The sequence below is a fragment of the Pleurodeles waltl genome, chromosome 4_1, assembly GCF_031143425.1.
Source record: "Pleurodeles waltl isolate 20211129_DDA chromosome 4_1, aPleWal1.hap1.20221129, whole genome shotgun sequence".
Lineage (NCBI taxonomy): Eukaryota > Metazoa > Chordata > Amphibia > Caudata > Salamandridae > Pleurodeles > Pleurodeles waltl.
This window is the reverse complement of record NC_090442.1, coordinates 642,570,093-642,585,040: the sequence shown is the minus strand read 5'-3', so window position 1 is coordinate 642,585,040 and position 14,948 is coordinate 642,570,093. Positions and strand designations below refer to the sequence as shown.

The window sequence follows — 14,948 nt, the reverse complement described above, 5'->3', positions numbered from 1 at the left end:
CCCTTGGCATGGAGTCTCAGGGGCCATAGGGTGCCTTGGAGGCCCCTGCCCCCTATCCAACTAAACAAATTCATCAGCCCTGAGGGACACATTATGGTTTCAGTAGGAGGAGCTGTACGCCCCTTCCCCCAAAAAAAAAAATCAGCCCCAGCAGATGGGGTCCTAAAACGGTCTCAGGGAGGGGTGCCATGCACCCCTCCTGATTAAAAGGAAAGCAGCCTGGGTGAACTGGAGTACGTGGGGCCTTAAGCTGGCTCAGGAAGGGAAGTTGGACACCCTTTTCCCCCCAGTAAATGTTTGTGCTGACCCCTTTGGCTCCAGCCCATCCCAAGGGGCTTAAAATTAAACGTGCAAAAGCCTGCCTTTTTTTTTTTTTCCTGGTACTGTGGACCAGCTGTACAAACAAAAACATGTTTTTGGCCCTTCCTGTTTCACCCCCACCACTTGTAGGGAGCAGTGTATCCCTATCATTTCCCCTATTTGTTGTTTTCATTCTATTAGCAGGAATGGGGACTGAGTCCCAAAGTCCTAAAATGGTTGCTGCCATATCTTTGTTGATGTGGTGGCAGAAAATCAGATTTTTGGCCAGATTACGAGTCTGGCAGTCTTAGGACCTCCAGACTTGTGGTGGCAGTCGGACCACTGTGGCAGTCCAACTGCCATATTACAAGGTTGGCAGACAGACCTGCCAACCTACTGCAATCCCCGCCAGGATCCTAGATCCCGATGGGCTGACGGCAGTGCTGGTTGTAATCAACCAGGTTGGCGCTGAACTCAGTGCCGCCCTGCTGATTACAACCTTGTTCTCCGCCATCCTTTTCATGGCAGTTCAATCGTATGAAAAGGCTGGCAGAGAGCAAGTGTAGGTGGCCACAGCGGGCCCCTGCATAGCCCATGCCCATGCCATGGGCAATGCAGGGGTCCCCCTGCCCAGCATCCTTGAAATGCACACTGTTTGCTGTGCAGACAGTGCACATTTCAAGGGTGCTGGTGCCCCCTGTGTGCAGCAGCATTGCCGCCCGCTCTCTTATGGCTCTCTTATTATGACATCTTGGTTTCCGCCCGTCTGCCCAGTGGGAAAGTTGTAATTGGGCCAGCAGGGAGGTCGCCAGCACTGCAGCTACCTCCTCCTCTTGGGTTTGGCGGACAGATGTTTCCTTCTGCCAAACTTGTAATCAGCCCCCTTATTTTAAATGTATCGGGTTCCCGAATTCTCCGTGGTGTGTGATATATTTATACACTTTAATCCTTAATTTATCAAACTTACTGAATGGATTTACACCAAATCATAAAAAGAACACTTTCTGGATCAAGCTCTAGGTTTTCACCAAATTTGGTGTAGTTGTGATCAGCTGTTTTGGTTGTAGCTTTGTCTAATCTTGCTATGGGTAACCGCACGGGGAAAATGTGTTTTGTGACCCCTTTTCTCGGCCACGACTTGACGGATCATCTCAAAACTTTCCAGGAAGGAGCTGGGGTGGATGAGACTTTTTTTAAAAATTTTGTGAAGACTTGTTAAACGGCAATAAAGTTATTAGTAAACCAAAAAATCAATTTCCTATGGAAACGTGGGTGCTGATAACTATACTCAGTAGCGTTCCCCAGATATACGTATACTAATTATTATATTGTTGTAAAGTGTATTAATAAATTTATTTTCATATTTAAGAGCTGTTAATACATGTTAAATAAAATAAAAATATTGCATGTGTTTTTTTTTAGTTATTTTTTAAGAAATGTTATTCAAAATTTAAATACATCTATTTTAATTAATTACTTAATTATTACACCTTTAAGTTAATATGTGGTATCCGTTCATGTGTTTAGTTCTAAGATTAAAATAAATGTATACGATTTAGTCACATTAATATCAAAATATTTTAAGAATTGTTTAAAAGACTAGAGATGATGACAATATATTTTGATATGTATAACTCGGTTGACATTTATGTATTGATGGATGTTTCAACGCGGCCTTTCAGGCCTGAGCTTGTAGTCATTTGGCTCTAATGCAAAAGTGAAAACAATGAAATGTGTTATAAAAAATGAATTGTTAAAAGACTTTAAAGGAATTAGATTGTGAGACTTTTCTTTAGGTTATAAGGCAGTAGGTTGTTACTGGGCAGTAAAGTAAATGTGGTGGACATTGCTGTTTATCATTGCTGGTTAAAGTATTAGGAGTACTCCATTTAATGTTATTCAAAATTTAAATACATTTATTTTAATTTATTACTTAATTATTACACCTTTAAGTTAATATGTGGTATACGTTCATGTGTTTAGTTCTAAGATTAAAATAAATGTATACGATTTAGTCACATTAATATCAAAATATTTTAAGAATTGTTTAAAAGACTAGAGATGATGACAATATATTTTGATATGTATAACTCGGTTGACATTTATGTATTGATGGATGTTTCAACGCGGCCTTTCAGGCCTGAGCTTATTGTCATTTGGCTCTAATGCAAAAGTGAAAACAATGAAATGTGTTATAGAAAATTAATTGTTAAAAGACTTTAAAGGAATTAGATTGTGAGACTTTTCTTTAGGTTATAAGGCAGTAGGTTGTTACTGGGCAGTAAAGTAAATGTGGTGGACATTGCTGTTTATCATTGCTGGTTAAAGTATTAGGAGTACTCCATTTAATGTTATTCAAAATTTAAATACATATATTTTAATTAATTACTTAATTATTACACCTTTAAGTTAATATGTGGTATCCGTTCATGTGTTTAGTTCTAAGATTAAAATAAATGTATACGATTTAGTCACATTAATATCAAAATATTTTAAGAATTGTTTAAAAGACTAGAGATGATGACAATATATTTTGATATGTATAACTCGGTTGACATTTATGTATTGATGGATGTTTCAACGCGGCCTTTCAGGCCTGAGCTTGTTGTCATTTGGCTCTAATGCAAAAGTGAAAACAATGAAATGAGTTATAAAAAATGAATTGTTAAAAGACTTTAAAGGAATTAGATTGTGAGACTTTTCTTTAGGTTATAAGGCAGTAGGTTGTTACTGGGCAGTAAAGTAAATGTGGTGGACATTGCTGTTTATCATTGCTGGTTAAAGTATTAGGAGTACTCCATTTAGGTGCCAGAGTTTTCATTTTGCAAACTCCTCTCTCCAGAGGTGCTAATAGTGCGCAGTCAAGATTTCTTCAGGAGCTGGTAAAGGAGTTGAAACTCAAATGATGTACTACTTAGTAATAAGACTTGATAAGAAATATCATATAAAACGGCTGATGTGAAAGGAGGGAGTTTGAATTAAAGCCCAACAATGTATTCAGTGACTCACATCCACCGCCCACCCCAATCAACGTCTTCTTCACGCACGCAGTGTCTACACAGGCGCGAAGTCTTGTGTGAAGGATAACTAAAAGTCGACCACCTTGGCCAGTGATGCCTACCGGCACAAACTAGCTCACATTAAATACTGGATTTCTCTATCGCTTTATTTCGAGTTTTAACAACACCTGTTTGGCGTCAAAATGGGTGTTTGAGCAGAAAACGGTATTCTGAATTGTTTTATAATTGCTGCAGTTGGTAATCGCGTATTCACAAGTGCTATACAGCTGAGTTTCTTTTTTTCTCCCATAGCTAAACATTTCATTTATTGTTTCGTTTTTTTCTAGAATGCTATTGGTATCAGTGACGATACTCTCTGTGTATTCAATAAACCTCCTCCTGAAATGCTCGAAGGAAACAGGTATGTTTAGCTTGAGAAAATTGTCATATTTGATTGAATATGTAAATGCTATGCTTCTGCCTAAAAGAGAATTGTAATTTGTCCATCAACTCTCTCCTGTTCCTAAAGGCGTTAACGCCTGCCACCTTGTGGCAGGATAGGAAACTGCTTTCTTAGGATCTACTTTTCAATCCTAATACTGAATACAGAAATTATACTTGGCCTGTCCAGTCCCACTGAGTATTTTCTGCCTCCTTCAGTCTCAGTTCTGTCCCCACTTTGGGCTGGAACCTTCCTCACGTCTGGTTCGTCTGTGTGTGTTGAAATAGGTGGCTGCCCGTTAGACCTTTTGTGTTGTGAACCTAGTAGGGTGGGGCCTGCTCCTTGTACTACTTTTCCTTTGATGTCCTCTCAAACTCAGCCGGTCACACTACGATACTTTGTATAGCACAGTGTGACATAAGTATCCTACAAAAGGAAATTACTTGAGCACGAGGGTAGTTCGAGGAGTTCTTGGAGTAGATTTCAGGCCAGATTTGAGACACTTTGTTACAGTGAGATGATATACTATACTCCTGTGATTGGATAAATTACAAACCCAAATGCTATATATATACGATTAAAAATTAGAGTTCATGATTCAGTGCAATAAAGTTTTCTACAGAACCCAACAGCATTTGTATTCGGCAAACTGAAATATATTAATCTGACCATCACATTTTTTAAATATTAGTACCTATCGGTTGCATCATTTTCTTTCCAGTGTCCAAGGATCAAAGTAGTTGCAATGCGTGTCACGAGAAAGCATATTTGAGAGTCTCATTATAGCCTTATAGCCCAGCGTAGCGTAGCAGGCATGACCAGCTATTAAAGGCCCGCTCCAGCCTTCAGCAGGGGCCTTTAACAAGGGAGCAGGTATAGCCCAGCTACGTAGGGCTATAAGGCTATTAGAACATTCTGCCATTAGAGTGCAGAATGTTCTAATAAATAATACAAAGGCCTCACTGGTGCAGAGGGGACTGGAATCCCCTTGGGCTCCATGAGGCATTTGTTCACAGCATTAGCTGTGAAGGAAAACATTGAAATGTTGAAGCTCTGGGCCTCTACCAGCCATTAGCCCGGAGCACTCAATTGTTTTCAGTGGAGCTCCCAACATTCCAATGTTCTAATAGTAGCCAGAAGGGGTGTGGTGGGGGTGGTAGGGAGGGGGTGTTGCAATAAGGGCCTCTGACAACCCTTAAAACACAAAGTTAAATTTGATGACATTTCTCGTTCGTTTGATTCAGCCTCTTTGTCAACATATGTACCCTAAGTGTATGAAAGAAGAGTACTAGGTGTGCTTGGAGGCATTATTGCCTATTCATAGAGGTTCACTGCCCCACTCCCACCTCCCCAAGGTCTGTACTGCTATTGAGATGGGATTATGCTAAATGAATTTTATCTCAGCTAGTCAAGTGTATTCTGGGACTTGAGTAAGTTCAATTTATTTGACATATACTAGTAATCGGCCGAAATTAATTGTCATTACCACCAATCTAGTTAGATTCATGTTACATACCTATAGTTGAAAGACGCTAAATGTATTTCATGCATTTGTGACCTTCTACCTCTAACACACAAGTGTTAGAGGTTAAACTTGACAGGTTGCTATTTTTCCAAACCGCTTTGTCAGTGTTTTTGCAGAGCTCTGGAATCAAAATATCAAACACGTGATGACGATATTCTACAGTCAATATTGTTACAGGTCAATACTACTGGTATGTTAATATTGTGAAATACAAATCTTATGCGGTCACAGCCGTTTGGAACCTGTAAGGCAAGCAACAAAGGCAAACTTTACATTACGAGTGATATTTTTGTACAATCACAAAAATCATTCTTTTGCACTAGCCTATAAAGAAATTAGACGAATCCATTGGCACAAAGCGCATGCTCCAAACCTCTGTCAGTGCTCTCTGACCTTCTGGGTGAATTTTGTACACCCTGGCTTGAAACAATTAACCTATGAAATAAGATATTTTGTAGAGCTCGCCATGCTCCATGGGTTTTGCTTTCTTAGAAAATATTGAAGTTGAAAACCTGGGACTAAATTTGGTGCCGTTCGTGGAATCAAGTTACTTACTTTGGAAACACATCATAGAAAGGCCATCAGAAGCGCCTAAGGTTAATCATTGGGGATCATCATTAGTAGTACATTTCTTCAACCTCAGTTTAGCTTCTCTGAATTTCACCAAAGTCCTAAAGAAAGGGCACCATATCTTTCCCCAGCGGAACTATTTACTAATCTAGCCATCACCCGCTCAATAGATCATTTTCAGCTTCCAGGATGTTTTGGACATAGTGCACAGCCCGGTACTAGCTATCAAAACAGAAGTGCAGCCTTCTCGAAGACCTCTGTTTCTAAGGGCTACTCAACAGGGACCGTGCAAGGCATGAAAGAATCTGTCCCTCACTTACAAGGTCATATATTATTAAGGACTGGGGCTTCAAGAATGCAAGGAGACTAGTGCGGAAGGCCTCTTACATCATTAGGACTGCAGCCTATTTGAGGAATGGAAAAAAATCTGATTCATCCTCTCTTCTCAGTGGACAGCTCAAGACAAAGAGCTCCCTTGGTGGAAAGGTAACATAGGCCCCTGATGTCTCATCTCCATGAACTCCAAAATAACCCTTTCTAAACTCTTCCTTCATGTATCCCTCCTTTGACTCATCCCAAACCTCATTTTACTTCTATGATCTCCCTAATCCATTTCTAGAGACTCTTTCCTCCTCCATCTCTCCTTTAACTCATCCCAAACCTCATCATACTACTATGATCGCCCACATAACACTTTCTAGACTCTTCCCTCTTCTATCCCTCCATTACCTATTCAATCCAACTAACAGACTTGCATGTCCACCGCTCAAATCAACTTATATTTCCCTATTAATCCACCATAATCCTCTTTGGGCTCTGGAGTAGCGTACTACTCACCAAAAAGCACTTTGATTCCTTACCAGGGGTAGTTAGTGCTATATAAATACAATTACAATTACTATCTCTTAAAGGGATTATGCTTCATACTGTCTGTGAGGAGACTGTCTAAGTGAAACGTAGACGTTATAAATCAGATTGTACAAGGTGGTATTATAATGCATAAAGTGACTATATTGAATATGCATCTTGTACTTCATTAAACTCTTTTGTGGTGAATTCTGCAATCAACAACTTCAGACTAATTACTGCCCAGAGTCACATAAACCAATTTTCACCACCCTCTTCTAATTTAATTTTTAGAGCTCATCACAATCAATGGGCGATCTGTGCTGTGATCAGAATGTGATAAGAAGATGCACATCTACAGTCTAGAATAAACTACAAACTTCTTGACCTTGTAGTTGACCATGTTAATATTGTGAAATACCACAATACACTGCAATGCTCTTTAAAAAAAAAAGAAAAGGTAAAACTCAGTCTCATTCTGCTACCTAACTGCACAGGTAGGCTTAACACCACAACATCTCTTGCCTCATCCACCTACCAAAAGTGAAGAATGATGGGCCATATCTCAATATATTTTGTAATGGATTATGACAGGTTTGCTAAAAATGTCCTTGATGTGCCCCAGATGTTTTCCTAGCAACACAGATTCAAAAAATTTGTGACACAGAATCCTCAACTTTCACTGCTTATGTTAGTTTTGACTTATACAGGATCGATTAGTGTATCACCAGTAGATTAGATAACAACTTTTCCCAAAGTTCTTTCAGACTCAGACATGCAGGTTTGAGATACACTGCTCTGTTGTTCAAATGGCAACTGAAATCTGCAGTCTCCCAATGGACATTCAACAAGTAGGATCTTCCCAGTTGTAATTATTTGTTACCAAATTCAATGCACGTATCTGCAGTGCGTGTCAGAGGTGGTCTGGCCTGTCTAAGTGATGTCTTTACAATCTCAGTTGGTCTCGAAAATTACAGAATATCTCTTTTCTCCACAGCTGGCGCACTCACCTACAAGATGAGGCCAGAGACACAAATGTCAACTAAACATTGTATCTTCTTTGCCTTCCCAGAAAGCACAGCAGATTCACTAGATGTTATTTAGTAATTTTGTTGCTGAAGTACCACGTTTCCACCAGTCAGCACACTTTCTGAATCCAGTCTAGGGCTCATAGCTAGGAATGCCTATGTCAGGCCAAACGGACCATGGTCTGCTTCCATAGTTACAATGGCCATGTTGATGATATTGTCAGTGACATCGTGCATAGCAGAAAGAGCCATTGTTACCTGTAAAAGTTAAGTATGAACGGTCGGAGTGCACAACAATCCTCAAGAGGAGTAATTGTATTCATCTCTTCTTGCCATGCAAACCTTTTCACACATCCATCCAGTCATTGCACCAGAAACCCATTGATTCTGATTGATATCGACATTGATGCAATGAGAAGAGAATGAAGGGCACTGCTCTAGAATGCAAAATGAGTGTGTCTGAAAAGTCAATACGTAATAATAGGCAAACTTGTAAATCCCCTCTTTAGTCCCATAACTCCCTGAGGCTTGAGGACTTCAAGTGGCCACCACCTATGAAGTGTACATCTATCTTTTGTTCTAGTGATTGTATCAGATTTTCACATCAAGATTAAGAGGTAGTTCTACTTCTGTCTCATTCTATTCTAACTGAGGCAGTGTTAAAAAACTGACCCTCTACCTTATGGAAGATGAGGAGACCCGACTCTCTTACAGTGGTAAGAGATGTTTCATTGTTCACTGGATTCATTTCTGGATTATTTTATGCATCTTTTTTTGCAATGAAATCACATCAGTATCCATTACTCACCCTGTAGGAAGCCCACGCTGAATCCACCAAAGCCCAGAGTGTATCTGTGCTTTTTCAAAGGGATTCCACATTAGTGCAGATCTGCAAAAACCCACATAGATCATTCCAAATGCCATCTGCCAAATTAAAATTCCATCAGATTTTCAGACTACCCAGGAGGTTATTATCCGTGTTCCACTCTCTAGCTCTCACTCTGTTTGATATGAAGAAACATGAAAAAGACTGGATGGTATATGAGTTCCACCCCTGCCTTCTAGTTTGGCTACCCAGTTTGGCTAGAGTTTTCTTTCAGCTTTTTTACTTGAAGCTTGGTTTGAGCCCATCCTAACACTACTTCCAAAACATGGGACTAGGTTTGAGAGAGACAGAGAGAGAGAGGAATCACATGGGAATGTTACTCAGTTCTGGTCAGAAATCCAGCAAGAATAACTCTGTAAATCTGTGACTGTTAACACTGCATTCAAAAGGTGAGGTTTGCATTTATGGGGAACAAGCATGCACAAACCAGCAAAGTGCTTTTAAGGAAAGCGCTCAAACAGATAAACTGAACATGGACCACCCTCCAGCTCTCTCTTTTCCAAGAGATAATGTCAACAAGAAAAATAATAGGAAGGGCTGTTAAAGAGACTGTTCACACCTAGTTAATTGCCTACTCAATTGTTCATTGAATGCCTGTTCCTCACCTGCCAACAATGCCCCCAAGCCTCCACAAATCCACTGCAGATCTTGGAACTGAGCCTAAACTAACAACAAACACTGACAATGCCAATAGGTCTGGCTTTAAATGAAACTACCTTCTCAGTCAATGCTGGGTTTAGGCATTGAATGAGTCATCATACATGCACTCTGTCACTCACACTCATGCATCAATTCATCCACTCACTGACTCATTCTTGCATTCATCCACTTATACAATCAGAGTAAAGTCACACACAAGTGCAACATCATCTGCAAGATAAATAAATAAAAAAAAAAGTACAAAAAAGCATGGTATGGCCTAAATATGTCAGGTATATGCTTGCATTAACAAATAAAATTAAACATAGCAGCAGTTGGCCATCTAACACTGGTAGTGTACATAGTGTTTCACTGTTGTGAAGTTCCAGCATGGCTTTCACATTTAGAACCAATGTGTTCGCCTTCTTGAAATGCTAAAAAGGTGAAACTATTAGACAATACCATTCCATAACAGAATCCTAGAGGTTATGACCTCGCGGGATGCAGTGCAAGACATATGAAATAAATGACAAGCAAGCTGTCTGTTAGCACTGTCCAGGGAGTTGTAGTATGTTCCAAAATAATGAAAAAAAAAAAAAATGAGAATAAAAGAAATTACAGGAAAAAATGGAAAACTGAAGGACTGGCCTTTCAGTCCTGGCACTGAAGCACACTCAGGTGAATGTGCATGTGATTAGAAGAATGCCATCACTCATGGGGGACTTATAGCTGATGTCTGAAGTGGCTGAGCCATTGCCCTATGCTGAACATAATCATGCATGGATGCAGAGTGCATTTGCCATTTACTGTATTGAATTGGCTCTATTGCTTGCCCTGTGGCTGATATATATGCATATAAAAAGTAATTTTAATGCTTTTTCTATTACAAGATCTAGGCAGACAAGTTAGCCTGTCAGACCCTCTGAAGAGATTTAATCAAGAATTATTACACAGAAAATCATATACCCCTATGGGTTTGTCAGAAGGGGTAACACCTAAATCCTTGCCTACAAAGATAATCTGTGAGATTTCATGCAATAGAATACCTCTGTGGGCATAATGTGATAGAAGAACAATCCACTCCTAAAGGGTTATTGGCATTAACATGAGTTTTTCATAAATAAATGAGGCCTAGTGCCTTTTTTGTTTCTGTTATAAAAATAGATAAGAACTACTGCATCTGGCATAACTTTTCCCAATGAACCAATTAGGTATGTAGCCTTTATCTTTGTCTTGTCATAATAACCAGTTCAGACCTACTCTGTTGACCATAAGCTTCCACGGAAGGCCAAAATCAGGTACACAATAATACAACTACAAAGATGTAAAAAGTACAGTGGTCAAAACCATAGAAAATCACCTGTAAGAAGCCCTAACAAGGATTACCACATTGCAAATCTTCTATCCCCAAGGATTGTTCGAGTAGGTCACTAACATTAAAACCCTTGCTGACTATAGTATTCTCTAGGACTCCATTTAACAAAATTCCTACCTATGGGCTTTGGCCATAGCGTAATAACAATCAACATTTAAAAGCCTTTTAGCATATGCTTTTCACAAAAAGTAAGTCAGCCTACTGGATTTCCCATAATGTGCCATAATAAACAGATCTGACCCATAAAATCTGACATATCTTTTTCCAATGAACCAATAAGGCCTATAACTTTTACCATTGGTTTTGACATCATAACCAACACAGGCCTACTAAAGAGCTCATATGCCAGCAACCATAATACATACAGTGTTAAAATTACAGATTCGTGCAAAATTACAGTTGGCAGAGCAATTTACAACTCCTCTTATAAGGGCCTAACACTGATTAGCACAATGAAAATCTTCTACATCCACGTTTGCGACAGGGAACGTCAAACACCACAACCCTTTCCTAGTATGGTAATCTGTGAGATTTCTTGTAACAGAATACTTGTCTACATCCTCTAACACAGTGTGAATGCAATCCTCCATTTAAGGTCTATCTGCTTTAATAAATGCTTTTCACAGTAAATAAGCTGTCTCCTTCCTTTGTCATAACATGTTATAATGGTGTATGAAACAAATCAGTTTTGTTTACGAGTGCAATGTGTGTTCGCAGATACAGGGTGTAAGCACAGGTTTAAATATGTGCATTCACATATGTTCACATGTGCAAACATAAGTTAATTTTAAACATGAAGATACATTCAGTCGATATGTGTCCATATAAACCTGAATTAAAATTTCAGACTGCGCACATACAAAAGCGCCCTCTCCAGGCTGTTCTGTAGACATAAGCATGGTTTAGAGTGCTGCTCGTCACAGCAGGGTAGTTCCCAGCCCAGAGGACTTACAACAGGGGCACAAAGAGGTGTGAGGAGTCTGCACCCAGCTCTCAGTTGCCACCTACAACAGTGATCAGGAAAGAGAGAAAAGAGACTGACCTATTCTAAGGGACTCTTCACGCCCTGAGAACAGGAACTGCAGTCTAGTCTGGTAATACAAACACACATCAGTCAGGTGCACCAGAACAGGCTGGTGTCTTTCAAATGGAACCCACAGGTCTCCACTACTCAGAGTCACTGAAATACAGAGCGCATTGGAACATAGGCAACATACATGAACAGTTACTTGGGATGTTAACACTAACTACCTTTGTAGCCGTGGTTCCTCTGCTGTAAAACAACCTGGAATGTGGTTCGGTAAGGTGGAATATAAATCTGACTGCATGTTGGCAAGATGGCCTCAGCTAATGCTAAATAACCCCTTTTCAGTAAGTAAAAGAACATTTTAGTGCAGTGATGTTACATTAGTGAGGAAAAATTATTAAAAAGATTTTGCATAAATGAGTCTCCACCACCTTCACTTGCACAGTAAACAGACAATGTACCTAGCCTGGGATATTCCACATTGAGCTTCAAAGGTCTGCCGTACACTGAGCACACAACGGGCTTTGGCTCTTAATATACTCACTCAGACTTGCTTGATTAAGCAATCTTCTCCTTATGTAGAGCACTACTAGTCTTGTTTCTGTCTACAGCCTTACACCTTCAGATCAGATGCTATTTCAGACAGCATCTTTCTGCTATATTCCCAACACCCTGCTTGACAACCTGATCTTGACTTAAAGCTCTGGACGGATTCCTCAGAATGACCCCCTTCCATCCTCTGCATGCCACCTCTTTCTAAGCATAGCCCTCTCTCAGTCACATGCCTGTCTTCCTTGACCTACGCTATTGTATTTCTGCAAATGGCCTGCACCTAATTTCGTAGATCACCACCTCTCCTTTCATAGCCAACCCCTGCAACCTAACAATACCTAATCTCTGCCAGCCTCTCCACCCATCTCACCAACCATTTGGATGAACCCACATAGACCCCACTAATGAGCACACCTAACTTTAATTAATGTAATCTACCACAAAGAAACAGGAGTAAATGCATAGAATGGTTTCCTGAGAGCACATGACAAATCCTAATAGCCAACACTTTGTAAACCACTAACCTTCAGTTCCTGAGTGCTGTGCTTCTCGCCTTAAAGCACTTCAACTCATCATCTGGGTTAGTAAGTGCTACATAAATACAATTACTATTACAATAATACAGTGATCATACATACGGCTTCAGGCATAGCCAAGCAGGCCTATACCATTTATCAGTGGTTGCCACCATAACCAACTCAGGCCTATTGTATTAAGAGCAAACTCTACAGCAAGGTAGCCATAATGAATATAGTCACAAAATTAGAAAGTAAACAACACTGCAGTAGGCAAAGCAAAATACTAGGACTCCTATGTGAGCCTAACAATTATTATCACAGTACAAATCTTCTATCCCCGTGTTTTGTCGAGGGATGTAACCGACACTAAAACCCTTGCCTACTACAGTAAACTATAACAAATTACCTCTCCTCTCTGCATATATTGAAATAGATGAATAACAATCCATCCTTAAATGCCTATTAACTTTAACATATCCTTTTCACAATACATACGTCAGGGCCACTGGCTTGATTGTAACTCTTCATGATAAACCATAATAAATAAAGGTTATAGTCTTAATCATTGGATTGCCACCATGACCAATGAAGCCTTCCTGTACTGTGCTTAGCCTTTCACACATGGCAACCAGAGAAGAAAAACACCATTATTAGAAATTGTTTTATAGGATCACTATGGAATTTGTATGACCTTAAAGGGCATGCTCCATCTATTATAGTGGCATTTGTGTGTGACTTAAAGTGCGAAACACAATAACTTTGCTCTATAAAGATCCTGACTAGAACTGCTGGCCAGGGCCAGCTTTTGCACTTGTGGCACCCTGTGCAACAGTCTTTTTTGACACCCCCCACCCTGTGACCACCTCCTCGGATTCTCTCATTACCACCTGGTAAATGCGCCCCTCATATCTCCATAGCCCCCCTTTCACATACATTCACTTGTTTTAAAGTGCTTGTAAAGGCCAGCTTTATTAATCCACTTAGCTATCCACATAAAAATATAGTTCTGTTCTTTGCACCAGGCATATTACCTTTCTACCCTACTTTATGGAGAGTCAAAGCTGCTGCTAGACAAAACTTCCATCTCTCTCCCTAGCAGGAACATTAATCACAAGAGGTATCTTGACATTTTAGTCGCTTCCTGAAGGCTGGACGCATAAGAAACCTTTCAGTAGGTGCTTTTAAATCTCAAGTTTCTAGTTATTGCTAAACACAGTGCCCCCCTGAAGTCAGAGCCCCCCAATTCAGGTCAGCTCCTGGTGTGGCCGCACCGCTCGCAGTACCCTAAAGCCGGCGTTGCTGCTGGCTCATCAAATGATCGCAGCTGGTTGGAGGTTAAGAACTCTTTCAGTGGAAGTACACAGTTTTTGTCAAATCGAAAGCTATGCTCATGGAAACAACCAGCCAGAGCCCCTCTCTGCAGTACTGCAGAAATCTCTTTTTTGGACCACATAAGTTTGGAGACAGTTGCACTGTCATGCTAGACTTAAACACCAAGGGCAACCACAGTTGGGCTATAACAAAGGATCACGGAATCACAATAAGCTGTGAAATAGTTGTAAAGCAACATGCTTTGTCAGTTGCAATAAACTATATATAAATAGGAAAACTCTTTCTAGTTAGCAGAGTAAGGGAGACTAACACCTGCACCCAGGGTTTAGTGTCAACTTTTCCTGTTTTAAAATCTGTTTTAACAATAGTGCCTTCTGTTAACATGAGTGATACTTAATACATTTTAAAGGGATTCAACTATTCTCTTATTTTGCTCCTGGTAGCTATTAACAAATGCTTTCCAGCAACAACGAGAAAGAGAAATACTGACTTTAGTCCAAGACAATTAAATAAGTGCGTTTTAAGAAGAAGAATGCTTCGTGGGTAAACTAGGACGGATATAGCCTTGCGACCTTCTTAACTCTTGATGCAGAACATTCAGATGAGGTCAGGCGATCGAAGAACTCGCTGGCCTGAAAAGGTGGGTTCACGCAGTGAGGCGGATGCTTAAGAAGCTCCTTCCCATTTCCTTAGCAAAGTCCCATAGGCTACACCCACACACATCTTTAGTTAAACATCAAAATAGCTTGAACACATTTTTGTGTGTATTCTGCATGGGCACGTGTGTAATGCTGGACTTGCTTTTTACATAGTGGCAATCCCTGTGCACACATTTTCAACACTTTCAGTGTATCTGAAAATTAAAAATATAAACTGCAGAGTGTGAGTCACCGACTGTCAAAATATGCA

At 40.0% G+C, this 14,948-nt stretch overlaps 1 protein-coding gene across 1 annotated transcript in view; it reads left to right on the top strand.

The window, feature by feature from the left end:
• The window catches only part of SLC38A1 (solute carrier family 38 member 1), a 412,157-nt gene that overhangs the window by 241,570 nt on the left and 155,639 nt on the right, over window positions 1-14,948 (top strand). Inside the window, exon 5 of the mRNA XM_069229085.1 lies at window positions 3,647-3,720. Coding sequence (XP_069085186.1) covers window positions 3,647-3,720 — 74 coding nt within the window. The remainder of the gene's footprint in view (window positions 1-3,646; window positions 3,721-14,948) is intronic.